The 17553-nt window shown below is 48.0% G+C and overlaps 1 protein-coding gene across 18 annotated transcripts in view; it reads right to left on the bottom strand.

Annotated features, from left to right (window-relative positions):
- The window catches only part of RBFOX2 (RNA binding fox-1 homolog 2), a 271018-nt gene extending 265914 nt beyond the window's left edge, over positions 1 to 5104 (bottom strand). For 4 of the 18 annotated variants that reach the window (XR_006776547.2, XR_006776548.2, XR_015727090.1 and 1 more), the window contains exon 1: positions 4532 to 5092. Coding sequence is in view for 15 of the 18 variants with exons in the window: in XM_045780160.2 (XP_045636116.1) it covers positions 4532 to 4717 (186 nt within the window). In the remaining 3 variants the exon portion in view is untranslated. Of the gene's footprint in view, positions 1 to 4531 lie in introns of all 18 variants that reach the window. The other 14 variants (XM_087868761.1, XM_087868757.1, XM_087868759.1 and 11 more) reach the window with 8 other exon arrangements.
- Between the last annotated feature and the right edge of the window lie 12449 nt (positions 5105 to 17553).

The raw sequence follows: 17553 nt of genomic DNA, 5'->3' as shown, positions 1-17553 counted from the left end.
TGGAAGGAAAGCACGTTATTTTTCTAGCTCTACTCAAATGGTAGCGCCATGTTCGCATCAGCACCAAACATCTAAATGAGAATCCAAAGAGATATCCACCTAGGAAAAAAACCCAGAAACGAGCAAATGGGACGATAAACTATTACAAGAAATGGAGCATACACATAGAAATCACAGGCTACCTGGAAGCTCTGCCCTAAGACCAGGAAGAAAGCTTTCCTACTACCAGAATAACAACTGCTGAACCCACTTAACTAAACCGGATTTATGACTCGATGGACAGAAGCAGTTAGTTGGCCATATAATAATCACATACCAACATTTCACTGCCATAAAGAATTTTGCTGAAAGCTATAAGCAATAATTAAGGTGCACCCTGCCTTATTTATACAGCAGCTAAGTTCCTAGAAAGTCACACAAAAACTGAATTTTTGATCATCGAATTGTTTATATTCACTAGAAGAGCTGACCGAAAGAATTCACTCCCCAGTATGTCTTATAAAGCCCAAGTTTCACACATATCAGACTTGCTTACAGTGAAATGAACCTCCCATACCTATACATGTAACTAATTTAACTTTCCCCCAGATTAGAGTACAGTGTTCCCAGCACCCTCTTTAACAACTAACTACGTTTTTCAAACCATATTTCAGGTTGACTTTGTCTCTTCCCTCCAACCCTGATTAGGGTTCTCTATTTCTATACTGTTTCCAGGGCTGTGCTAACTCCTCTTCTGTCCACATAAAGCATCTGGATACTGCCCTTGAAAGGCCCAATCCTTCCTCTCTCTCCCCCATGGTTCCTTCTTAGCCGAAGGATTATAACATAAGCACCACAGACTCTCTCATGTCCTCTGTGCCCCACTTTGGGAAGTAATGATTTACTCCAAAAGCTTCCTGGCTGTAACTCAACAGCGTTCAGCTTTGGAATCTACAGCTTCGAGTTGTAGTTCCATTTAGTAAACAGCCTTGGGAAATTAACTCCCAGTAAAGGACTTCTTTCTGTAAAAAAGGTTAATCCTTTGACACTCAGAAGAGTGAGGAATTTCATAAACAAACTCTCACCCCTGAATTTCATGATTTTTTTCTACTTCAATCATTTGTAAAAAGTAAATTTCAACTTCACAGGCATTGAGCACTTACTATGTACCCAAAACTATTAGGTATTACAAAGGCTAGAACAAAGAATATATAGTTCCTGTCTTCTAGAAGCTTACAGTCTCACTCGGCAAACAAGAATAAAACAAGGAACAACACAAGATAATGCATAATTAAGCATCAACAGAAGAGTAGGCCAGAGGAGAGTCTGACTGGTGTGAACTAAGTTGTCAGGGAAGGCTTCCTGGAAGGAGCTATGACCTCAGGAAAACTCCATTTGTGTTAAGGCTATAAGAAAAGCAAAAAAACAAAACAAAAAAAAAATGTGCTTTAAGACCAACCCATATACTAAAAAGGTTGGCTACTCTAGATTTTTTAAGTGCCTATTTGCATAGGGCCTTATAAGCATTTCGCACAGCCACGATCATCTAAGACTGCCCCTCCCCTGCTCCTTCCACTCCGGCTCCACTGGCCTCTTGTTCTCAAACACATCAAGTGCACTTCTTTCTCAGTGCCTCTGCACCCACAGTTCCTCAACCTGAACCCCTTTCCCTCACATATCTGAAGAGTCCATTCCCTCCCTTCACTTCACTCTAAGGTCACCCATCAGAGGCCCTTCCTGATCATCTTCTTCACTCTCCATCCCTCTCCCTGCTTTATTTTTCTTCTTGGCACTTACCACCCCCTAATAACAGCTGTTGATTTCTTTACTGTCCCTTTCCACGAGATTATCAGTTACATGAGAGCAGAGTCTTTGTTTTGTTTACCGCCATGTCTCCTACACTCTAAAACATAGCAGCTGCTTGATAAATATTAGTTAAATGAATATTAAATATGCTACCATTATTATCAGAATGATATAGCAAAGAACTAGAGGTGTGGGTCACCGAGTGTTAAATTTTATCTCTTCAGGAACATTACTTCTCCTTTACTCAGATTATACCTCAAATTTCAACCTTCGCATAAAGCCTTCCTTGACCATTTCAGCAGGAATGACCATCTCTTCTTCTGGACCCACTGGCACAAATCCTCGTTATACTTTGGCTCTAAATTATGCAATGACTTGTGACATGCATCCACCCCGTGGTTATCTCTGCTCCTGTTCCTCTGGAACTTACACACACACACAAAACCACACATTCACATGTGCATGCTCTTTTTTTAATTTTTCACCCATTTTTGTCTCTCCACCCAGACTGGAAACACCAAGCACCTTAAGGTCAGGGAACCTGCTATATTTTTTAGAAGATGATTTAGAAACAAAGCCTTTATTTTACAACTAAGGAAACAGAGGCCCCCAAAGAAGGAATTTTCCCAAAAGCATACAGCTAGTTGAAGGCAGGGAGCTAGATCAATGATGACTTGAATACCTGTGTGACATGGTGTGTCAGAATTACAGCAATGAGAATGCATGACCTGAAAAATAAATAAAGATCCACAAATACACAGAGTGAGAAAAAGATTCTCTATGGGATAGCTCTAAGTTGCCCATTTGTACCCAAAGGGCCTAATCCACTCCTTCCTCTGCATACTCCAAAGTCCCTATACACTGCTGCATTTCCAAATACTATCCTTAGCCAATTTGAAGGCAACCAGCAAATAATGGGCCCCAGGAGGAAAGGAGAGGAAAGGGAGGGGGGTGTTTGTTAACTGTGATTGACAGGAACAATGAATGAATACGGACATATACAGATTTATACACACACCAAGCAGACAGTGCTCACCAGCACCCACATCCAGTCATCTCTTCTGATCAGCCAATGTTAACCCACCTCACCTGAAATCTCCCATGTTCCTCAATATTTTTTCCATGGCCCTGAGCTTTTAGTTCTCACGATCCCTCTGCCTGACAAGAGTTCTGATGGAGAACAAAAGCAGGCAAACAAAACAAAAGAATTCAAAAATAAACAGCAAGAGGGTCACTTTACCCAAACCAACACAAGTAACTGAGTGGCCTCTGCAAAGGAGACCCATAAGCACACAGCAAACATGCCACGCTTAAATACAGCTCGGTCTCTAACACAGGAAGTCAGGCAGAGCCTTGAAAAGCTGGGAGCAGAGCACAGGAAGTCTTTTAGCACTGCAGGGATTTCCAAGAGTGGTGTAATGGAGAGAGCACAGGAATAGGAATTAGAAGACTACGCTTCTAGTGTTAGTTTCGCTACCAGCTAACCGGGTGGCCTTAGGCAAGTCACTAGTCTTCTCTGGACTTTTGAGTCCCCATCTATAAAATGTGGTGGTTAAAACATTTTGAGACTTGACTCCCCTCCCAAAAAAAACCCCCCAAAACCAAAAAACCCACGAAAGACGAAAACTACTGACTTCCCCCACCACCACCAAAAAGTGCATGTAAACTATTCAACATAAGAATCTTCCAAGTCTATCCAGGTGAAGAACCCCTGGAAAAGATGATGTCTCTGGTCCCTTCTATCTCTAACATTCTATGATTCTAAGAGAATTAGGCAGGTCTCTAAACAATTGCTGGTAGGTGAGCTCCACCATTTCACAGCAACTATTTTGTGAACAGAGGCCAAATCCTAAAAGGTCCAAAAGGTTTCAGCTCTTCTTCAAACTACAGAGCCAATTGATATCATCACTACCTTTCCCATTCCCTACCCAAATCAGCCAGTTTATCCTTGAGTCCACAACTCAGAATCCAGTCTCCCAACAGCCCTACAAATTTCCTTTTATACCCCAGGACATTACAGAGCCGGTTGGTATCCTCGGCCATGTAAGAAGCAACTGGCAAAGTAAGGAGGGGCATGTCCCGTGTCTCTCTCCAAACTCATTAGCATGCTCCACAAAGTTAATGAGACCGAGCACCACAGTGTCCCCACACCACTACCGAACTCCTGGTACTTCTCACAGTCCTTGTGTAACTGATTGAACCCACAAGCTAAGCCACATCCCCTTTAGGCTCTCGAGGAGTTTTCTCGCTTTTCACTCCCCTCCTTTATAATGCCGCTCCCCTTCCCCATCCCCGCGTGTCTAAGGGCTGCCAAAAAGGTACTCCTTCTTGGGAGGTTTCCCACCACTGTCCCCCCACCCCCACCCCGCCCCGTCCTCGACTCAGTGCAGCGGCTCTCTGGGCAACCCAGGATCACCCGGCTTCCACTCCACGCCAAGGAACTAAGGAAGGGTCTGAAGAAATGGAATCCACCTCAACCATGTTCGATTTCCCCCCCAAAACCTATTCACGCGTCGGGCCCCCCGCCCCCTCAGGAATCAGGACCCTCTTGGGCACGCGGGGCTCCTCCTGCACCCTTCGCCTCCAAGACGGGGGAGCCCGCCCCACCTTCCCAACCAGGCCCCGACCGGCCCCCTCCCACCTCGAAGCCAGGACCCCCGGAGACCCTCCCGCTCCCGGCCCCCGCCGCCCTCACGGCCCCCGCGCCGCACCCCCGCCGTAACGGGGCGCCGTCCCGCGCGGTCACCTGCATCCCGCCGCCGCCGTCGGCCGCCGCCTCCTCGGTGCGCGGCCGCTTGCTCAGGCCGGGCTCGGCTCCGTCTCCTCCCCCTCCGGGCACCGGCAGCTCCAGCTCCGACTCCCGCTTCATCCCCCGGGCAGCGGCGCCGGGCCCGAGCTGAGGCGGCTGCTGCGGCTGGGCGCCTTCCGCCATCCGCCCGCGCCCCCCTCGCCTCCGGGAGCCGGGCGACCCGCGACAGGCCACCTCCCCCTGGGCCTCGGCCCCGACTGTCGCGACAGGCGGGCGCGCGCCTGCCCCCGCCCCCGCGTGCGTGCGTGCGTGCGCGCGCGCGGGTCCGGCGCCCCTCGGCGGCTGCCTGTGGACGCTCGTCGCTCGCCGGCGGCTCGCTCGCGGCGGCCGGCGGGTCGCGACGGGCACTCGCACGCGCCCCCAGGCGCACACGCGACCCCGACCCGGCCCGCCGCGCGCCCCGCCTCTCGCACTCACGGAGCTCGCCCGGCGGCCCGCGCTCGCTCCTTCACACTGTCCCTCGCCACACGCCGGGCCGAGGGAGGAAGGGGGCGGTCCGGGCTCCCGAGGCGTGGGGAGGGCTGTTTGTTTGGGGGGGAGGAGGGGCTCGGGGCCGGAACGAGCTGACTGGCCGGGAGCCTCCGACCCGCCACTGTGGCAGCCCCGGGAAGGCGGGCGGAGAGAAAGGAGGAGGGAGGGACCGGGATCTGGGACTCCAGCCCGCGCGGGAGGCTGTGGCGGGGCGGGGGCGGTGGAGGCGGGGTGGGGGCGGGGCCAGCGCCCCTCGGCAATCTCCGCCGCCTCCGCTCCGGGCGTCCGAGGGAGGCCGGGAAGAGATCGGGGGAGTTCGGGAATCTCCGGCCCGGGCGAGGGCTTGTCCTGGAGTCGCCGCGCCGCTGGAGTGCCGGCCCTCTCGGAGGAGGCGGAGTCTGCGCTTTAGGGGCGGGGCCACAGCCCAGGGCGGGCGGAGCTTGAGAGACCCAAGGGCCGGGCCGGGCTGGGCTAGTGGTGCGAAGTTGTGACCCGAGTTCGCCCAGTGGCCGCGTTGGTTCCGGGCGAGGAGAGAGGCGCTCTGTTGAAGAGGGCTCTGTGCCTGCTCCCCTTCCCGCAGAAGAAAGGGGACATCGGCTTGTAAGGTCCAGGAATGAAGCCACCACTACAGGGCTCTCTCCCAGTTCTCAATGACTTTAATCATAATTATCATCGCATTCCTGATCATCTTAATAACACCTGATGTTTGTAAGAGCTTTACAGTTCGCAGAAGGCGTTCACAGACCCCTTTGAAGCTGTTGGTACAGGCAAAGTAAATACCATGATCTCCGTTTCGTTGATGACGAACCTGAAGCTTAGTTAACTACTGCGGCTAAAAAGTGGCTGATCAGAGCTCAGGACACCAGATCGTATTCCCTGCACCTCGCTGCCTGTGCAACACTATTGCTTCCCAACGTCGTGCAATTGGAGATGTATGTGCAGTAGCTTTTCTCTCCTCCCAGACCGTAAGGGCCAAGAGCGCATCTACTTCCCCTGAGTTCCACATATGCCCTGTACATTATACGGATGGCGGTGATGCTGCGTGAATGACCTGGATTCGGCTACCTAGCTTAACCAAATTACTTCATCTCTTTGGACCCCTGCTCCATCATTTGTAAATTGAGGAGATGGTTTAGATCAGTGGTTGGCAACCAGGGCGATTTTGCCCCTTCCCCTCTCTCCCAGGACATTTGTCAACATCAGGAGACATATTTGATTGTTACAACTGGGGGGTGATGAGGGGTAAATCTGACATCTAGTGGGTAGAGGCCAGGAACGTCATTGTTCAACATCCTGCTATGAATAGGACAGTCCCCACAACAGTTATCCAGCCCAGAGTGTCAATAATGCTGAGGTTGAGAAATGGGTTAGATGATTTCTAAGGTCATTTCCAGATGGGTCTGTGATTTGTCCTTTGAACTTGAGTTTAACCTGGCTAGTGCTAGAAGAGTACAGTGGTAAAGATCCCTGCTTTGGAGTCAGACCCACACAAATTTGAATCCAAGCTTTACTACCTACTACCCATGTGATGTTGAGCCAGTGATGACTTAAGAATTTCTATACAGAAGGGATTTAGGGCCTGCACACTGCTTGGAAGGGAGGACTGAAGGGATTGCCTTAAAGCAAAGTTTTCATAGCAAGCACTTTTTTTTTTAATCTAAGCCGTGTTATAGATCAATAAAAATAGCCAAGCTTTAGCTCTGCCACTTACAAGTCGTGTTTGCCTTATAAAAACTGCCTAGCCTCCTGCCTCACTTTCTTCATCTAAAAATTAAGATAATTATAGCACCTCCCTGGGATACCTGGGTGGCTCAGTCGGTTAAGCATCTGCCTTCGACTCAGGTCATGATCCCAGGGTCCTGGGATCAAGTCCCTGTCTCCCTCTGCCTGCCACTCCCCCTGCTTGTGTACTCATGCACGTGCTCGCTCTCTCTCCTCTGATAAATAAAATCTTTAAAAAAATAATAATAGTACCACCCTGAAGGGATTATTGTGAGGCTTAAAGGAGTTATCACATATTAAGAACTTCAAACAAATTGCCCAACAGTAAGCGCTCAATAAATGTTAGCTATTATTATTACTATTACCATGACCATTTTATTCACATTTTAAATGAGAGTGTAAAAAAGTTCATTATCAAGATCAAAGACTATCAGTATCACTACTATGAGTTTCTAAATTTACATCAGATGGTTTCAGTGCGGCTGATAGAGGTAAAGATAGGCAGACAGAGTTCCCCAAATCACCCCTTGGTGCAACCACTGTGTCAGGCAAATCATATATTTTCACTAAGCCTTATATTCCTTGTTTGTAAGATGACAATAACAGTCACAGTGTTGTTCTAAGGATTAAATGAGACAAAATAATGCACTTAGCATGGCACCTAACATATAGGAACTGCTTAACAAGTGGTAAATATTTATCATCCAATTTGTTTAGTGACTGTAAGCTACTGGCTAGGGGCCCATAGGGCTGGAAAGAGAAGCCCAGCATCTCTTAATACTGCTACTTGGGCAGTATTAAGTATTCCATTAAGTTGGAAGTCCAAATGCCTGCAAGCCTATTCTTGAGCTGAATTAGGCAACCCCAATCTAAGTCATGGTCCCTGTTGGCAGCATCCCCACAGCTGATGGGGCTTGAACCTGTCCGACCAAGCGTTATGGCTTTGAAGAAAAATCAGGATATTTCCTGATGGCCTGTGGAACAACGATTTTTTTTTTTCTCTTTAACCTAGGGACATCAGTGAGTGGCTGGCTTTCTGAAAATTTCACCTTCCAAATTGGTATCTTAAAAATTCTCTTCCCGTCCCTACCTGCCTTGCCGAAATCCTGGAATCTAAATGATGCTAGCGAGGTCCTTCCTGGTCTGCTCCAAGGCCCGGCAAGAAATGAGATTTGGGATCAGGGCTGCTTGTGACTCAAATCAGTGTTATTCAAGTAGTACACATGTCCCTAAGAAATATAGTGATGTAGTATTGAAATGTTTGAATGACCAGGCAGAACAGAGAGAAATTGGACCCTGCCCTGTAAATAAGCATGAAGCATAGGGAGAGAGAGACTAGAAGCCTGTAACTAATAGAAGAGGCCAGAGGCACCCATGGTGACACAAAGACCAGATTCTTTCCTGCATATCACATCTACAGTTACCTGTTTGGGAACAGGTTATAAAACATTACAGAGGAAGAGGACAATTAAAGAATATTTTCCTAGAAAGAACTTTTAGCTGCAGAAACTACTGAAGTCCTAACATTTAGTCATTTATCCACTTAACAAACTATGGGCAAGAGTCTGGGATACCAAGGTGAGCAGAACTGATTCCTGGTACCAAGGAGCTCACAGGCTAGGGAAGAAGGAATGAACAAATAAAAAGACAATTGTAACATATCGTGCTAAGGAGGTCATCTCTCATAGCAGTCAAGGACATGGTCTCTGGCGTCAAAGAGACGTAGTTTGGAATATGCCTGGGCCACAATCTGACCTTGGACAAGACCCTGAGTATCTCTGATGCCCACTTTCTTCATTTGCGGGACAAGAATGGGTAGTTTCTAATCCAATATCCATCTGCCTCTTCTTCCTTACTAGCAGAACTCTAGCTTCGCTTTGTCAGAGCAGAAACCTGCCCAGCTTTAAAAAGAAAAAAAAAAAAGTAGAATTCTCAGGCTCCCTGGTAGCTAAGGGTGGCCACATAACACGGTTCTGGCCAGCAAGATGTAGGTGAGGGATGGCGTCCCTTCCCAACTAATAAGACAAAACCCCAGGAAAAAGAGGCTCTTTGCCCTTCATCCTTTGCTGTTTACCCTTCCTCCTGCCTGCAACACAGATTGGAAAACAGCAGATGTCTTGTCTCCACAGTGACAAAAGCCACATGCTAAGAATGGTATTATGGAACCACCATAGCAGCCTTAGCCCATCTACCTCTAATTTATTGTTATTTGAGCAAAATAAGTTCCTGTTTCGTTAAGCCACCGTGAACAGGTTTCTACCTGCAGCCAAACTTAACTCCTAATTCATATAATCTATAAACTGAGGATAATAATAGTGTCTCCCTTGGGTTCTTTTGAGCATTAAATAATGCATGCGAAGCACTTAACGTGACACGGGGCTCATAGATACACTCAGCAAATGGTAACTTAGACCTTTTTACTACTATTATTACTCCTATTATCCTTATTAATATGATTATTATATGTGCCAGCAGCTCTAGGAGCATATAGGAAGATGGAACTCCTCCTGCCTGGGGGAGATAGGACAAGCTTCACTGAGAATGTTATGTTTCTTGTGGGTCTTTAAAAGCGAGGAGGAGTTTCCCGGGATATGGGTTCTGATAAAAAATGAGCTGGGGATGTACTGTATGGTGACTAATATAACAAAATAAAAATTATTTTAAAAAAACAAAAACAAAAACAAAAGTGAGCAAATTCTTTTGTGCCTGAAAGGGCTTAGGAGGGATTCAGTACTGTTCACCAAGAGAAACATTCTACTAGGAGGTAATAGCAGTGAAGGGGGTCAGATCACTGGGACTGGAGTTAGTCCTGGCTGTGGTCCTCAAACGGAGACTGGAAGAGCTAAGTGGGTGCCCAAGCACCTAGCCACAGGGTCATTGTGCGGCCATAGGAAATGCAGTAGTCCCCCCTTATCGGTGGTTTTGCTTTCCACCAGTTCAGGTAGTCATGGAAGCAGATGATCCCCTTTCTGAGAAGTTGTCAGAAAGTCATAGTAGCCTGATGTTACATCACAATGCCTGCGTCATTCATCCTTCACCACAGGTCCTCTCATCATGGTGGCATTTGATCATTTCCTATCACCACAAGAAGAAGGGTGAGTACAGGACGACAAGGTATTTTGAGAGAGAGAGACTACATTCCTATAACTTGAATTACAGTTATTGTTAAAATTATTTTATTTTATTATTGTTGTTGTTAATCTCTTACTGTGCCTAATTTATAAATTAAAGTTTGTTGTAGATATCTATGAATAGAAAAAAAATAGTATATAGGGGGTTCAGTACTATCCACAGTTTCAGGCATCCACTAGGGGTCGTGGAAAGTATCCCGTGTGGATAAGGGAGGACGGCTGTAATACATCTTATGAAGGATCTAATCAAATGCCGGTTATTGTTAACCCAGTACTCTGGTTACCAACAGCCATCAGACAAGCTGGTAGGATACATCTCTGTATTTGTAAAACTCTTTGAAAATATGAACCTTTTCTTAATCCCTTACTTGATTTCTGTGTCCCTAGCACTGAGCACAGAGCTTGGCACAAACATGTGGCTATTCCGACAATCCTGAAAATAATTCAAAAACCCAGCCTCGCTTTCACATCCCCCCTGGAAGAACAGATAAAAAGACCTGGAGCAGAGCAGATGATCTTAGAAGTGCTGTCTTAACCATGCACTTGTCTAAATAAAGACAGAGCTTGGGGCCTGAGTCCTTCCCCAAAATTTATCATCTCTCTAATCAGAGAGAGAAGGGTAGATATAAATAGAAGAGAGCATTTTCTACTCCAAAGCTTTCTTTTCCCAAAAAAGAAAGGCGGAGAATACCCTTGATAATTCATCGGCCAGAGGAAGTGAAAGCAGCTCCTGCCATGTGGCTGGCTGATCCGGGAGCAGATACAGAGCCTAATGAGAAACTGAGTTCAACAAAAGAGGAACGTGTGATGTTTAAGCCTCATTAGGACTATAAAACCAGTCCTTCCAACACAAGCCCCGCTATTGACTTTGACCTCACTTCCCTACCTCCCTCCACTCATGGCACTATTGAACCTGGGTTTTTCCTATAGGCCAGAACCTTGCCAACCCTTTTGCCCTTCACATAATGTGTTTGTCTGGTTTCTATTTCTGTAGTTTGATGAAGGATGATAGCAGGGTATTGAATTGTTGTTCTCCATTTAATGCAGTCACCGTGCTCACCCTGCCCCTACCCCCACCCTGCTCTCAAGTCAGGCTTTCATTGTCTGTCTTGTGCCTTGTCCCAGGTTTTTACTGCTTCCTTACAGAATGGGGGAAGGCATTTTATTTTATTTTCCAGGCCCTGGTACACACACACAACCTCATGTATCCTTCTTTCCCGCAGAGATGTATGGCGTTTTGAGATTGGAAATGACCTCAGAAGGGAAAGACAGGGAAGGTTCGGGTATCCACGGAGCCCCTGACACATGCTGAACCCTGAACTAGAGATCCTTTTCCTTTCCCTTTCCCTTTTCCTTTTTCTTTTTTCCTTCCTTCCTTCCTTCCTTCCTTCCTTCCTTCCTTCCTTCCTTTTTTTGCATTTAATCCTCACAACACATCCGCGAAGCAGGTAGTATTACATCTCATTTTACTGACGAGAAAACTGAGATCCAGAGAGGTGCAAGGACAGACTTAAGGTCACACAGGATGGTTGCTGCCAAAGGTCCCCTCTACTCCAAGTCCACTGGCCCTCCCATACCTCCCCATGTCTTTGTGGACGTTTTAGGGTGTTTTAATTTGGTGGGTACAAATCTTCTAAGGAAGAGGGAATAAAAAAAGTTTAATTTTTTTTTTGTCTGAAACAGAACTTAACTGTCGCGATCCTACGTCCCACCTGGGCGTAAGCTCCCCGCCCTCTGTTGCATGAAGGCGTCTTTGGGTCTTCATTGTCCCCGCAGGCACCTGCTCAGGCATCTTCCTCCAGGTCCCTGTCTGGCATCGACACTGATCCAGGCTGGCCTCCACTGAGCTGCCCTGTCTGCTCTTCAGTCCTCCAGCCAACCAGGGTGCTGCTGACCCAGGGTCTCTCCAGGAAAGGCTCTGTGTTAGGCTTTGCACCCCTGCCAAGGTCACGGAAAACTCTAACTGCTCCCAAACGGCTCCGGGCCTTGGGAATCTCTGAGATGCTGTCTCTGGACCCCGCCCTATATGCACACTGAGGAGATACCGCTACTCTTCATATCCTTGCTGCAAATGAGTCCCCTCCAGGGCCTCTGATGGGGATGAGAGGCGCAGATCTCCTCTCCCTACAGATGTCCCACCCACATGGAGCTCTGTGACTCCCTGTCTCCTCCCTGGGGCTCCTTCGAGGAGGAGGCAGGAGACCGGGACCCTCCAGAGGCCCAGCTGTTTCCCTCGGCAGCTTGCCTGTCTCTCTCCTCAGCCCTTACCACATTTGTTCTCCTGGGACGGGAGGCCAGACTGGTCCCGGCTGATTCTGATTCTGGGAAAAATCTCTAGGTTGCGTGGGACATCGATTGCACGACCAGAGTCATGGAGGGGTTAGACTATGGGAGTTCAAAGACCAGACTTTCGAAACACAGAGGCTTTTCTCTCCAGCCTTGTGTTTCAAAAGTCTATTTTGAAATTCAAAAGGTTGGTCCTGACTCTTCTTTCTCTTTACAGTTCCACTGTGACAGATTTACTCGTGAAAAGAAGGGAGGGTGGGAATAGTGGAAAGCACCTGCAAGAGGGGGAAGAGAGAACATGAGCTAATGTTTCAGAGGCAAAGACCATCTGTACATGAGTTCCCCCTCCTGCCGACACAGAGAGACAGTTCCCAGCCTCCTCTGCCATTGGGATGGGGACATGTGACAACATTCTGGCCAATGGGATATGGGTAAAAGTGATAGAGGCCACTTACAGGCCTGGCCCCTGAAAACATCCCTACCGACCCTCTGGCCTTCTTTCCCCCGCTGCAGCTGCTATGGAGGCCACCACCTAAAGACAGTGACACCACAAAAGGGAAGGAGCCTGGGTGCCTGAGTTGTCGACTGGAGGAGAGGGTCTCATATAAGAGGCTGCCCCACCAGCAACAGACAAGAAATGAAACTGAATTGTGTTAAGCCACTGAGGCTTAGGTCGAGGGTATGTATTCTCTAGCAGGTTATAGTACTTACTCTGAGAAAATACCTAAATAGTGTTCTGTTGCATAATCAATGTATAAAAAGATCAGAGATTGGGGATCTGAAGCCTAACCATTTTGATTAAAGCCTGTGAAACCGAAGGTGCATAAAATGACACCAATTCGAAAAAAATACTAAGTATTATCTTTGGACAATATTCAAAGCCTGATGTCAAAGGAGAGTGACGGGAGAGGAATGGGAACGACATCTCAAGTTCCTTCTTTCAACCAGCCTGTCATAATACCGGCTATCCTGAGATGCTTCGTAAATAATGATTGAAAGAATAAAATATCCATGAACCTATCAACTCCCGTTAAGCCCAGGACATTGACCTTCTTAGATTTTATGGGGAAGAGCAAAGGAGGTAGAGATGAAGAAAAGAGAAGAAAAGGAAAAACTAGAGAAAGGCAAGGTAGAAACAGGCATGTACTTCTTCTGGTTCCCACTTTTATGACTTAACACAGTGCTTATCAGCCAGAACCCCTGTGCTGTCGTCCCCTGCACGCTCACAAAGTAAACACACAGGTAAAGTTGCCATTGCTGTTTGTTATTGACATTAACATATAAAATGAAGCCGAGCATGGAAAAGGCCACAGTGCAAGGCAGGCAAAAGCCAGTAAGCTGGAAAAAGCCTTTTGGGGGGAAGGAGTGCAGAGAGAGGGGGGGAGAGAGAGAGACTCTTAAGCAGGCTCCATGCCCAGCCCAGAGCTCAATACCAAGGCTCAATCTCACGACCCTGAGATCATGACCTGAGCCGAAACCAAGAGTCAGACGCTCAACCATCTGAGCCACCCAGGCACCCCAAGCAAAAGCTATTTTATTCTTGGAATCATGCAGAATGACTTTGGGGGCTTGCAGGGGCTCACTAAATAGCACCTTTCTTCTCCGTCAAGTCAGGAAACAATGTAGAGACAGACAGAGGAAATAAAAATGTTTGATTTATGACTGATATCCACGAAGTTTGAGTGTCCAGCCAAAGGGATGTGCTGTGAATCTCCACTCTGAATGAGCCACGCTCAACCACCAAGCCACTGGCACAGCTGGAACGCCAGCAGCTGTCACCGCAAGGACAGGCCCCTGGCGGCACGGCAGAGAGCTAACCAGAAACCCCTGCTCTCGGGGTCAGGCAGATCTGAAGAAAGAGTAAGGAAGGATTCCCAAATCCCCAATCAGGTAAATCACTCCTTCTATTAGTCAGCTAAGGGATGCGGCAGGAGGCAATACCTCTCGACTCTCGGTGGCTCACAACCAGAAAGATTTCTTGCTCCCATATCCATTGCGGGCTGGCTGTGTGTTGTCTTTGCTCTGAGACCCAGGACGATAGGTGGCTGGTCTGTGTCTTGGTCATTGCTGTTCTGTGGCAGAAGGAAGAGAGGGAGGGCAGGGGGCCACATGAAGGAGGGGGCACACCTGTATTCTCTTACTCCATCGGCCAAAGCAAGTTACATGGCCAAGCCTGCCCTCATAGCGTGGGGATCTTTAATCCTCTGGAGGGGAGAAGCCATAAACATTTTTTAATAAGAATATAATTACTACACTCCTTCTCCCTAGGGGGAAATGAAGACGTGGGATTCGTTTTTCCCAATCTGCACCCCAAGGCCAAAGGAGAAGTTGCACATGTGGTTGCTGTCCTAACCTGTGGGTTCTGCAGACAGTCCCCACACATTCCACACGTGTCACCTGCCCCCTAACTGGAACACCTACCAGAAGGGCTTTCTTTGGCTGCAGGAGCATGCCTGCCTCATGGAGCCAGGATTTCCAGGAGCAACCCCAGGAGGAGCCCCAGGAGCACCTCCAGGGACACCCTTTAACCAAGGAGGGACAGAAGTTGGTGTATTAAGTTCCCATCTTCCTCGCCTCTTGGTAGGACAATTTTGAGGTATTTCTTTCTTTCTGTATTTTTTTTTTTAAAGGCCAATCAATTTATGTCACTTTTTCCAGAATCATAGATCTTAAATTTTTTTAAAAGATTTTATTTATTTATTTGACAGAGAGAGGCAGTGAGAGGGAACACAAGCAAGGGGAGTGTGAGAAGGAGAAGCAGGCTTCCCGTCGAGCAGGGAGCCCAATGTGGGGCTCGATCCCAGGATCCTGGGATCATGGCCTGGCCCAAGGCAGACACTTAATGGCTGAGCCACCCAGGCACCCCTTGAGGTATTTCTACACAATCTTGCAAAGGATCCACAATGGGAGTGAGCCCCAGTTGCCCACAGTGTTAACTTGCTCATAAATGTCCCTTTCCTCTCTTTCTTCCTTCCATGTCTTCCTTCCCCACTGCCTCACTGAGCTTCCTAGGATCACGACCCAAGTAAACCACAGCACTCACATCCCTGGGTCAGGGTCTGGTTTGAAAAAACCCAACTAAAACAGGGATGGACATTTCTCCTATGAAAATCCTATTTCCTAATCTCTCACGATTCTCCAACAGTTCTTCTGCCTACTTAGACTCACAGCACAAAACACAGTGTGGATGCAAAACTAGTCTTGAGTCATCACGGACGCCTCCCTTTCGTCCAGAATGGCCATCTCCCAGGAATGCACCAAAATGACCAATGTAAAGGGGAAGAGGTGAGGCGCCGCTCTGTGTTCTCTGGGCCTTTGAGAAGATGTGTAATTGTTCCTTCAACACGTACTTGTGAAGCGACAAGAAAGGTGATGTTGCAGACATCAAGGGAATGGACACTGTTCAAAAGGAATGGCCCCACCCCTGTTACCATGGCAAAACAGGAAGGGTCTGCCGCATCACCCCTGCAAGCTGCTGGCATTGTAGTAAACACACTAAGGGCAAGATTTCTGCCAAGAGAATGGATATATACATAGAGAGAGAGAGAGAGAGAGAGAGAGAGCATCTTAAGTGCTCTAAGAGCCGAGATAGCTCCCTGAAATGTGGGAAGGAAAATTCTCAGCAAAAAGAAGGAAGCCAAAGAGAAAGGTACCTGGGCTCCACTCAAGGGCCAGCTTGCCCACCCAGGGAGGCATGCTTTCTGAGAAAGGAGCATGAGCTGCTGCTGAGACCCAATCCCTATGAATTCATGGCTTACTAAGTGTGAATACACACACATATGCATGCATATGTAACCAACCAACCAACCAACCCCCGAACTGTAAAAAATAAATAAAATAATTACCATCTGTATACCACGCACTCTCCTATACTGATCCTCTCTTATTTATTCTCAAAATAACCACGTAAGGTTGGTATCATATTATCATCCCCATTTCATGGATGAGCCAACTAGGGCTCAGAGAGGAGTCTCCTGCAGGCACCGACACGTCCAGCCAGCTCCCCTAGCCGTCATGGGGAGGCTTCTGGCTCCTCGTCAAACCACCTTGACGCTGTGGCCATCTCGGCTGGTGTCAGCCAGCCCCTCCTTAGACATCCGGGTGCCTCTCTTTCTTTCCAGCCTGTCATTTAGGATTTCTCAAGTGCCTCTCTGTATCCATCATCGTGTCTCGTACACAGTTCATCCACATTCAACAACTGTGGAGCAGCTACAAGAGGAAGAATCGTCGAAATGCAGCAGACATGACCGTGAAGAAGACAGACCGGGTCCCTGCTCTCCTAGAGCTTGTTTTCCAGTGGGGGAGACACAGAAAATACACACTGCACATGCTGGGTAGTGGTAGAATCAGAGAATCAGAAGAGGATGTCCGATTGAGGGGGAGTGGGTGGCTGTTCCTCATCAGGAGAACAGAGAAGGCTTCTTCTCTGAGAGGGTCACTTTTAAGCTAAGAGTTAAAGAACAAGAAGGTGCCAGCCGTGGAAAGAGATGGAGGGAGCATATTCCACGCAGAGACGGCAGCATATGGGAAGGCCTTCAAGGGAATACTGGCTCGAGGAGATAAAGCTAGGAGGGTGTTAATAATAACACTCGCCTCCGGGGATGTACATCTGTTAGGGGCAGGCACGCTGGAGCTGTGTGCTTTGAAAAGTCAATCCAGAGTGGGGACCGATCTCACAGCTTCTCCTTACTCCCCGCCTATTTTAGCCGATTCTCTCTTGGTTGCTTGGAATCTGAAATCTGCTCCACTCTCAACTTTGCTGAGCTGAACTGCTCCTTCAAGACCCCACGACTGGGGTACCTGGGTGGCTCAGTTGCTTAAGCTTCTGCCTTCGGCTCAGGTCATGATCCCAGGGTCCTGGGATCGAGCCCCAAGTCAGGATCCTTGCTCATCGGGAAGCCTGCTTCTCCCTCTGCCTCTGCTGCTCCCCCTGTTTATGCTCTCTCTCTCTCTCTCCCCCTCCCTTTCTCAAATAAATAAATAAATAAATAAATAAACAATCTTTAAAAACCAGCACTGCAATTCTGCACCAGCTGTCTGCCTCCCTCCTAGACAGGGGGTTGTCAGGGAGCTGGAATCCCTCTCTCCCACTCTCTCCCCTACTCTAGCCTTGGGAAATGTGCAGGACACAGGGCGGATGTGCTAAGCACGCTCCCTTAGCACTCTGCGGCAGTTCCAGCGAAGTGTTTCACACATTGTTCCCTATTAACATGTCTGTCTGCCCCCCCCAGATATATATCAAGACGCAAACTCAAATGCCCACAGAGCCAGGCGGGGAAGGTAGGACTGTAGCAAGTGAGAACAGCTGGGGAAGCAATGGAAAACTAATTTTCACATGATGTCGGAAAT

Source organism: Ursus americanus, chromosome 17 (genome assembly GCF_024610735.1).
Source record: "Ursus americanus isolate L20-20 chromosome 17, mUrsAme1.1.p, whole genome shotgun sequence".
Taxonomy (NCBI): Eukaryota; Metazoa; Chordata; class Mammalia; order Carnivora; family Ursidae; genus Ursus; species Ursus americanus.
The sequence above is the reverse complement of the archived record's forward strand: the minus strand, read 5'-3'. Positions and strand labels throughout refer to the sequence as shown.